This window comes from Eutrema salsugineum, unplaced genomic scaffold (genome assembly GCF_000478725.1).
Source record: "Eutrema salsugineum unplaced genomic scaffold, Eutsalg1_0 scaffold_22, whole genome shotgun sequence".
In the NCBI taxonomy this organism is placed as follows: domain Eukaryota; kingdom Viridiplantae; phylum Streptophyta; class Magnoliopsida; order Brassicales; family Brassicaceae; genus Eutrema; species Eutrema salsugineum.
Genome location: NW_006256812.1, coordinates 1,194,569 through 1,204,883, shown reverse-complemented (window position 1 = coordinate 1,204,883; position 10,315 = coordinate 1,194,569). Strand labels below are relative to the sequence as shown.

Genomic DNA, 10,315 nt, shown 5'->3' with positions numbered 1-10,315 from the left:
ATATGTATGTCCCTTTTTTGATTATATATATGTTGAATGTAGGCACTTATCAGCAGTGGCGGAGGCACAGTTGCCCCCAATAAAAAAAATTAATTAGTATAAGTTCTTAAGAAAATAATTTTTACCCCACACCATATAATATATTTGACCCCATCAATTTATTTTCTTTGCTCTATACTTTTTTTGCCCCCAATAAAATATATTTCTACCTCCGCCACTGCTCATCAGTGTTTATATATCTACAATATAATACCGATCCAAGAGGGAAAATATTAAAGATTTCTTCATGTTTTTCATTTGTAGATGATTTGTGGGCAAAGAAGAAACTGATGGGTGATCTCAAAGTATTTACTTGAGCTACCGTAACGAACTAGCGACTTGGCGTTGTCAGATGTGCGTGCTACGTATTACTTATGAGAAACCTCCGTTTATCCAAACACTCATGGGCTTTTTTAGTATGGGCTCAGCCGCTCGGGTGGATTGATAGCACTTTTAAAACCAAAATAAAAAAGCCCAGATATTATATATATATATATATATATATGCACGTACACATCACAAGTTTTACTTTTAAACTTTTTGGTTACTAAATTTTTATCTCTATAATTTTTCAGAACATGCAATGAAAGATGCATGTATCGAACGTTTTCAATTTATCATGACATCTACCAATTTTTTTTGTTTAATTATATTAGCTTTTGATCTTATAGACTCATCTAATATTCGCACTCCAGATCTTACACGCAATCTGAAAGTGGAAAAAAAAGCATTTTAAATATATAGAGAAGCTTAATCTCATAGAATTAGCTGCTGGAGAAATACCATATATTTAACCACCACATGTCATAAAAATATTTGTTGTTAGATACTGGTCTGAATCATGGCTTTTTCGAGTCAAAGCTGTATATAGAAACATATATGCTTTTTTTGCTCTTCATCTCACTCGATTTGGTCTAATTTCATATGTGACAATAATAAAGAGATAACACCCTTGAGAGATATAATTAAAACCGGTCTCGAGATGCGGTTAAAGCATATTTGTAATCAATATATGTTAATTAATTAACAAAATAAGTACGTTACCGGACCACATCGGACCACAAGACGCACACAACCATACGGTGTTGTGCCCACTTTACACGACATTATTATCAGACCAAAGGAATATATGAAAAATACATAGAGATATGTTCTCGAACTAACTAACTATACTACTCTTTATGCTCTTCATTTTGTTTTTTTTCCCATTTTTCCCTCTCTTGTTTGATTAGAATATTATTATTTATTTTGTTTTTCTCTTCCACCAAACTTTCCTCTTATATCAAACTTTCAAATGGAATGTCTGAAGATTTTCCTTCCAAGAAATTCACTACTGTTATTAACTTATTATTGTATTGTTATATACTTATATAGTTCAATACAGTTACACTATGTTAAATAATTCTCTCATAGCTTTGACATCAACAACAAAAAAATCTCTGATTAATGCATTACAGTCCCATATAGTTTAGCTTATTATTATATATATATAAATAAAACTCGCGATTAGCCTAACTAGGGACATTTTCGTATTTGACAAAGTCAAATCGAGAGAAGCAGTCCTTCCCTCCAACTGTCTGTAAACGAGGAATATTACAACCGCAAGTCAAAAGGGTTTAAGGTGTTATTATTTAAATAAAATATTTACAAGTATTAAGTAGTTATGGTTGTATCTGTCGTTCTTCTTTCTGATGAACAAAGGCCGTTGAAGCAAACACACAGTGTGTACTACTCTGTCTACAGATTCGTTTTCTTCTGCTCATCAATCGAATTAAATTACCACCATTAATCACTCTATTTTAATAATTGAGTGTGATGATATTTAATAAATAATTAATTATATCAGACATACACGCGCAGTTATAAAATAATCTGTTTGATTTTCTTTCTCTTTCTTTTTCGAGCCCCTCTCTCGCTCTTTCTTTCGAGGAACCGAAGTAACCAAAAAAAAAAAAGAAAAGAAAAGCCAAGGCGTCGTGTGTTATTCTCTCCGTGCTTCTTTCTCGAGATTTATTCTCTGTGTGTTCGTGTCATCGACACAGATTAGTTGATCTTTAATTTCTTTTTCTGGACAAGACGGAAAAAATGGATAAACGACGCCGGAGACAGAGCAAAGCCAAGGCGTCTTGTTCCGAAGGTTCGTTCTCTTTATCTTTCTCTCTCTGTTTCTATCCCTCTGGTTTGAGTTTGATGATTTTATATCGTTCGCAGAAGTGAGCAGCATCGAATGGGAAGCTGTGAAGATGTCAGAGGAAGAAGAAGATCTCATTTCTCGGATGTATAAACTCGTCGGCGACAGGTAAAGGCTCTCTTGATCCATCTGATTTGCTTCTTTTTTTTTCTGTTTCATGATCATTCGTCGAATCTGAATTTTTGAAAAATATTTGCTTTTCATTTGATTTTCGTAAGTCGGTCGTTTCTTTTATGTATTTTTATTGTTTTTGACATTTTTTCTATTATAGTATTGAGCCGAACCGAGCTGTCGATGACTGTGTTCAGCCTGATTTTTGATCCGCTTTTGATTTTGTGTTTTTGGTTTTTTCTGATTGTTATTTTTATTTTGGTTTATCATACATAACAAAAAACATAATCAAGAATCTATTTGGTTTGGATTGATATCGTTTAAGGTTTTTTTTAATAGTTGATTGTTCAGCGGAACATATTCTTTTCTTTTTTTTTTGAACATCAAACAAAACATATTCCTACTTATGCTCTATTTTATGACAGAATTCACAAACTGTTTCCTCACTTTGGTTTCCTTCAACTTTAAGTGCGCAATGTTTGTGTACATATTTTTTTTTTAAAAAATGAAATATAAAATGGTTGATAAAATTTGGTTCAGTCCATATAAGTGTAACCAAAATGTTTATTGGGATTTTTTATATGAAAAAAGTGTGTTTGAGTAAATCGCTGAGTTTACCGTACGTGGCGCGTAGGTGGGAGTTGATCGCCGGAAGGATCCCGGGACGGACGCCGGAGGAGATAGAAAGATATTGGCTGATGAAACACGGCGTCGTATTTGCCAACAGAGAAGAGAATTTGTTAGGAGATGATGCTTATTTTTCAAAATGAAAAAATATTTTCCTCTCCATAACCATAATCCACAAGACAAAGAAAAAGGAAAAGGACCTGTCCTTGAACTATATTTTGGAATGTATAATTATCCATATATATAAAATTGCTTAGGAGTTTCAATTTCTTATCATCCATATCGACATCTCCATAAACTATCGTATGTGTGTGTCAAACCCAAAAAAATAATTCAAAAGTTAACCAAATCCTTGCGAATTCTTAAAAATCGACTGTGCAATATAAATGAAAATCTGATTTGTCAGTTTTCTGTACACAGAAACAATGATAAACGGGGGAAAAAGTCTATTAAACAAGGTAAAAAAACTATTCAAAGAGGGAAGCAGGAAAACAAAAAAAGACATTTATTTGTTGGAGTCCGGAAATTTGTACAAGTAAGCTAGATGGGCCAGAACGCCCATTATTAGGTCAAAGAGGGAAGCACTTATATATGGGCCAACGAGTAAGCCCATTTTTCAGTTAAGATTTTAGGAACAATTCACGATCAACCAGAAGAATATACGACTGCTGCGAAAACGCACGAGTAAGCCCATTTTTCAGTTAGGTGACCCGCGCGTTTTCACAGCAATCGTATATGTGATGCATAACAATCATGTTGATCTTGGTGTGGTTAAACGTAACTGCTTTAACCTGTAAATTCCCTGAAAGAAAATAAAGATTTAATAGCGTCGTCGAACATAAAAGTACAGAGATTCCAATTAATCAATTAAGATTTTAATTATCAACTGGATGCCAACAGACAACAGTTTATATGTCTTTTGTGGTCTTGTTTTTATTTTTTTGGGTGATTGTCAAAAGAATCAAAACTTTATTAATACGTAGTAATCTACTATGTATTATTCGAAAATCCTCTGACCTCTTATTGTTTGTATCATTTTAATTTTTCCAGCGATACTGTGCTTTTAAATTTATAAAGATCGATATAATTATGTGTTCATGGAGTTTTCTTTTTTATTTTTCTTTTTGTGAATAGCGATGCTGGTTAAATCCAATATCTTTAATTTAAAAGACAAATATAGGGGGTGTTATTCAATCATGATTTTTAATAGAATTTAAATCCAACCACAATCCACTATTAGTCAACTAATGATTCTAAATAATGTTTTAAAATCAAGTGTTATTGGTTTTTTTGATTGTAAATCATATTTAAGAGGTTTTAAAGTTTGGTGTTATTCAATAAAGATTTCAAATCTTTCATTAAAATCCAGTGTTATTCAAAACGAAATAATTTTTAAAATCTTTATATATTAAGTCATTTCAAATCAATTTTAATAGAGTTTTATGAGTAAATTATTAGAATCAAAATCCAGTGTATATTGCAGAGATTTTAGAATCTAAACAAATGAATCCATCAAACTGATATCAATTTTTAAATTTAGAAGATTATAAAACATAAAAAAATTATTTTAAATTCATGATTGAATAACATCCCGTAATGAAACTGTTAAGGTGTTTTCCCACGTGCTTATCATCTAACAAGACTTGGAGAGTATGTGTTCACACTTTGGCGTGACTAACAGTTTAACCCTCGAATTTCGGTATGGTAGACATCAATATTGATAATTGTTATTAATTTTTATTATTATTTAATACTCTAATTTATTAGTGCTCCCCACTAGTAGTAGAAGTATATATATGAACTAAATTTCAGTTTGTCACGTCTTTAGGTAATCAACACAGTTGATCTGTGAGTTTGATTTGTGTAAAGTTACAATTTACCACTTATGTCCATAGTACAACTCTTTAGCAACTCTTGGTTTTGATTTGTCTTATGCCCTTTGGTCTCAAAGCATGTTTTATTAGGATCTGATGAACAATGTTTTTTTTTTTTTCTACTATCACATTCTTTCTGTACTATACTACTATGCGGTTCGAGAAATTATCAATCAAACCCATTAAACTGTAGATGTCCCATATATATTTGTACACACACTATGATATTTGATTAGCATGACGTGACTTTGTGGGCCTTTAAGGGACGATATATCTTTGTCTACGCGCACCCAAAGGCATTTCCTGGAAATTACCAGATCTTTTCTAAAACTTCACTGAAAATTCATTTCTTTCCATACACTGGATATTTAGGGTGGATCTATCTATTCCGAATTTCGAATGGCTGTTGTTTCTTATCATCCCCGTTAATATGGGAAGATTGTGTTTGGAACTCAAAGTTTCGTTTACTTAGAGAAAACCATCACTAATATTACTTATCCGGTCGTTCACATATTTTATTAATGAGGTTATATCGTTTGCCGTTTAAAAAAAAAGGTTATATCGTTTTAATTTTAACTAGATTCTAACTCCGTGCACCCGCACGAGAATTTTTTATTTATAATATAATTTTAATAGAATTTCTTTTTGTTATTTATTTTTTTTAATTCAAAATTTTTTTTATCATATTATAACTTTGAATAGTATAAATTTATATATTAGTAGAATAAGAATATGAGTTAATTAAATATATATTGATCTATAATGTTAATTATGAACTTTATTATTATGTAAGTTTAGATTTACACATAAAAAAATCTATACATCTATGAATTAGCTAACCCGTCCATTTAGTTATCTCAAATCATTTTTTAATATCTTACATGTTTTGATAAACTAACCCGTATAAAATTGTTATTATAAATATATAACTTTAACTTGCTCTATCATATTATTGTAAAATATAAATATTTAGTAATATTAAATATTTGATGCTTTAGACGGATTGATTATGATAAATAATACAATAAGATATTTGTTTACCACTTGTGCTATTATAAAATATTATTTAAATTCGAAATTTTAAATTAAAAATCTAACCTGTATTTAAAGAATTTTAAAGTAATTAAAATTATTATCTAATTTTTGTAAGAAAAATTATTAATATTTTTTTGAATTTTAAATTAAATTGAATCTAAGTTTTGTAATTAAATTTAAGTAATAAAAATTTCGAATAATTTAAAATTTAAATTAATATAACTTATATTTAAAGAAATCTAACAATATCTAAATTAGTAATCAATTTTCAAAATTAATTATAATATAAAATAAAAAAATTATAAAAATTATAAGTGTGTTTAGAAACAGACACTTTTAGATTTGACGTCTTTTGTGGGATTACTAAATTTTCAAGCAGCAGAATGAATAAGTATAGATTTGGTTTGGGGATCTTCCGACTTCGGATCATTATTTTTCTGAGTGTCAGTCTTTGACCATGACATATTACTAGTCGAATTTAGTACACATATATGTGTGCTTTTTTTCCCTCTCCAGTTGAAGATAAGTTAGGTTAAAGAAAACTGATTTAATATTTTCCCAAAAAAAATCTGATTTCTCGTTAAAATACTTTGAAGAACTGTACATATCTTCTAATCTAATTTCTAAATATGAATCGATCATTTAATTTTGATGATAATAAAGCTTATTATAAGTCATAACCATTATAGTTGATGTATGCATTAATAAGGTAATGTCCTGTAAATAAACACTAAACATATAAGATTAATCATTCATTCGAGACGAAGTTAAAAACATGTCTTGCGATTTTAATCGTTAGCTGTTATAATCAATCAACACACAGAATTGGACTATATGATTATTGGATTTAACTTAACATTTGGGATATTCATGATTAAAGTTATAACATTTAATCCCAAAAAGGCCATGTGCACGTATATGCAACCCCTCGGTCAGTTTACTTAAAGTAGTTAATTATAAACTATTATTCTGATCAGACGCGTCAATCGAAAAGAAAAAGTAGACGCGTTGATATAGATTAAACATCCATTTGAAAATTAATTTTGTTCTTTTCTAATGTAATTAGTTAAGCTCTAGCAGCAGCCATTAAACACTAACTTCCAAAAACTAATCAGTTTTGACTCAGAAAGCTACAAGGTTGATAACCGAGAAATATAGAATAAACAGTAATGTGGGTTATATCAATATTATCTACTATTCATACTATACACGATATTATACTGAGGCATTCTGTTAGACGAACATGCCAAATGCATAAAGCCATAGCTAACAAGGTATTATCTTATCATTTACAAAATATATTGCTGTACGAGAAAAAAAAAAAAAAAACTAGTCACAAGGCAAAGGTATGTTCTCCATTAGTTTACAACTTTTAATTTTCATTTTTTTATTTCTAAAAAATAACTCGTTGAGTTTTATCTAGCATAAATACAAATACAAAAAAGTTGTGCTTATTCAAAATGCAATTTTTTTTTACTTTAAGTATGACTTACTGAACAATTTAAATCACTATTCGCACACCATTATAATTTTTTTATATATAATTTGTTTGTTATGTATACTTTTTTCAGTTCTATGCAGTGGCGGAGAGAAATGGCACAAAATGGGGTCATTCGCTCCCAAGGAATTTTAAAAAGGATGTAATTTATTAAAGTTTAATATCAATGCCTATCCATAATATCACATATACTCTCATTTACTCCCAGCAAAAAAAAATTCTGGCTCCGCCACTGGTTCTATGTATTCAAGTCATATACATTGGTGAATAGTGAATACTATAAGACAGATGGAGGATGACTGATCATCGTGGACTCATGGTATATCGAATTTAGCGAGTTTAATCATACTGATGATGATGATAATATTAATACGTCGCTGTCAATAATTGTGTGAAAAGGGAAGGCGAATCAGTACATATTCTCTAATCCACACCTGCATGGTTTGAATTTATCCATAGATTCTCCATTTACTTTTAGGGTTACTATAATCTCAACCTTTGACCCCACTAAAAAACATAAATAAAACATAATCAACAATAGTACATACAATGTCTAGTATCTTAAAATCAATTAACCAAAATGTCAAATTATAGCTTATAAATGTTTATTAGGTGTGATAAGTGAATTAATTGGCATGACGTCACGAGTCCTTCACGTCAGCGGAAAAAAGAAAGAAAAAATACATTCAACGGGATCTATAACGCGGTAGGACTCAGAGGTCCCTTTGAAGATGATTGTTTATTAGTTTACTCGGCAAATCTATTATAGCCATCAATTAAAAAAAAAATCTGAAATATTAATAAGATTAACTACTAAACTCAGCGAGTGAGACTTCACCAAATATGGGTTCTATTGTGATCGGGGAGATATTTTTAGAGTAGATATGTACTTTGTATCTGATCAATTAATAGTTGCTCTAGTCTTGAAAAATTAAATTTCGGAAACTTATGTTTTATTGATAAAAATATAAATGATAGATTAGATAATGTTATGTGTGTTTATTTTTTTCTAATAGCAGAAACGAGGTAACCACTAGAACAATAAATACAAATGAATACATGTATATATATATATATATATATGTTAATATTAAAGACCAGTGAGAAAAATAGTAGTCACCTTTTCGTCAATTTCTCTCCAAGATCCTTCTCTTTTCCACACAACTTCTTGTCTAAGATTAAACGAAAATAAATAATAATAATATTTATAAAAACAAACTTATTGTCTAAGCCCAAGACATAGTACCCTCGTAGATTCTCATCATTCATGTATATAAAGACACAGACACACAAAACTCACATTTCATCAAACCACTCAAAACAGAAAGAAAAAAAACAGAGGATTCTTCTAAAGAGATTCTAAATTCTGTTGGTGGTTTTGTAAGTGAACGCAGAGATGACGATGGAAGAGAAGCTTTTGATCAACGAACTGGAACAAGGGAGAGAGCTTGCGAAACTATTGATGAGCAATCTCAAACAAACTTCTTCAATTGAATCCAGCAAAACCTTGATCTCTGAAATTATCCGTATTTACCAGAATGCCATTTTCATGTTGAGCTTGAATGAAGACGACAAGAACATCCTTAAGCGAAGCCCAGAGTTCAATGACAAGAATTCTAAAACCGTGTTTAAAAAGAGGTAAGTTGAGTTTAAAAGGTTTTAACTTTGCAGATCAGTGTTTGAGCTCCAATTTGAGATCTCATGTCTCTAATTCTTCTGGTTCCTTTTTTTTTGGTAATTTGCAGGAAAACATCGGCGGAGAAGAAGACAGAGAAAGTTAGGGTTGTAGTTGGAGAAGGACAAGAAAAGGGTTTGATTGATGATGGTTTTAGCTGGAGAAAATATGGGCAAAAAGATATTCACGGATTCATAAATCCTAGGTAAATTGTCAATCACCATCATCTGGGTTTTTCAATTTATGTTTTTTTTTTTTTCTAGGATTTTGCTAAATTTGATGTCTGTGTTATTACAGAGGATATTTCAGATGCACACATCGATTCACGCAGAATTGTCTAGCAGTGAAGCAAGTCCAGAAATCAGACAAAGATCCTTCGATATTCGAAGTGAAATACGTCGGAAACCACACTTGTAACAATACACCCCCGAAGACGAAGACCCCGAACCTCTCTGTTTCAATGTTCGAAGAAGGAAACAGAGCACATGTAACAGAGCAATCAGAAGACATTAAACCGACGAAAACCGAGGAAGTGACGATAAGTCTTGATGATCTGGAGGAGAAGAAGAACATTTTCAGGACGTTTTCTTTCTCTAACCACGAGATTGAGAATGTTGGTGGGTGGAAAAGCAACATTCTCTCGGAAAATTTGATGGGAAATCTGTCACCTGCAACATCAGGGTCTGGAATTACCGCCGAGATTGTAAGTGCTCCTGCTCTTGTTGAGAATTCGGAGACTGCAGATTCGTATTTCTCGTCTTTGGACAATATTATCGATTTTGGACAGGACTGGTTGTGGTCGTAGTAGCTTTACATTGGTAAAATGTAACTTTCTCATGGCCGTAATTATAGATGGTCCGAGTGTAATCTCAGTGTTATAGTATTATTTCAGTTAATGGATAGAGATTGGCTTTTAGCCTTTTAGGATATGATTTTTGCCTTTTTTCTAGTAGGGTTTGTGAATTCCCAGTGAAGTTCGATGGTACTACTTTATGACAATTAATTAAGAAATGATATTTTTTATTTGGTCAAAAAGAAATGATTTTATAAGGTTTATTTACTAGTTTAAAATTGATCATCCTTGGAGTTTGACAAAAAAAAAAAAAGTTGATCATTCTTGGAATGCTGGAGTTATGGTTAAATTGATACAAAGATTTTTGAATGAATAAATTATGAAAACTCTTTGTAGATTAAAAATGTGCAATTGTATTCGAATGAACATCTAAAAACTTGAATTTTTTTCCTTTTTGGCAAATAGAATGTGC

General features: G+C 30.8%; 2 protein-coding genes across 2 annotated transcripts; both read left to right on the top strand.

The window, feature by feature from the left end:
* The first annotated feature begins 1,943 nt into the window (after window positions 1-1,943).
* LOC18015750 (transcription factor CPC) lies at window positions 1,944-3,240 on the top strand. The gene is made up of 3 exons (XM_006397766.2): window positions 1,944-2,176; window positions 2,251-2,338; window positions 2,976-3,240. The coding sequence occupies exons 1-3, from the start codon at window positions 2,125-2,127 to the stop codon at window positions 3,109-3,111; spliced, it is 276 nt and encodes a 91-aa protein (XP_006397829.1). The 5' UTR covers window positions 1,944-2,124; the 3' UTR covers window positions 3,112-3,240.
* A 5,421-nt stretch (window positions 3,241-8,661) lies between these two features.
* LOC18015749 (probable WRKY transcription factor 46) lies at window positions 8,662-10,064 on the top strand. The gene is made up of 3 exons (XM_006397765.2): window positions 8,662-9,013; window positions 9,121-9,255; window positions 9,348-10,064. The coding sequence occupies exons 1-3, from the start codon at window positions 8,772-8,774 to the stop codon at window positions 9,853-9,855; spliced, it is 885 nt and encodes a 294-aa protein (XP_006397828.1). The 5' UTR covers window positions 8,662-8,771; the 3' UTR covers window positions 9,856-10,064.
* Window positions 10,065-10,315: the final 251 nt, after the last annotated feature.

What these genes read in the sequence shown, in the direction of transcription:
- LOC18015750 (XM_006397766.2), top strand. Translation starts at nt 2,125, where the DNA reads ATGGATAAACGACGCCGGAGACAGAGCAAAGCCAAGGCGTCTTGTTCC. An exon ending in CAAGGCGTCTTGTTCCGAAG is followed by an intron (nt 2,177 to 2,250) that starts GTTCGTTCTCTT and finishes TATCGTTCGCAG; the next exon opens with AAGTGAGCAGCATCGAATGG. An exon ending in TATAAACTCGTCGGCGACAG is followed by an intron (nt 2,339 to 2,975) that starts GTAAAGGCTCTC and finishes CGTGGCGCGTAG; the next exon opens with GTGGGAGTTGATCGCCGGAA.
- LOC18015749 (XM_006397765.2), top strand. Translation starts at nt 8,772, where the DNA reads ATGACGATGGAAGAGAAGCTTTTGATCAACGAACTGGAACAAGGGAGA. An exon ending in AAAACCGTGTTTAAAAAGAG is followed by an intron (nt 9,014 to 9,120) that starts GTAAGTTGAGTT and finishes GGTAATTTGCAG; the next exon opens with GAAAACATCGGCGGAGAAGA. An exon ending in CACGGATTCATAAATCCTAG is followed by an intron (nt 9,256 to 9,347) that starts GTAAATTGTCAA and finishes GTGTTATTACAG; the next exon opens with AGGATATTTCAGATGCACAC.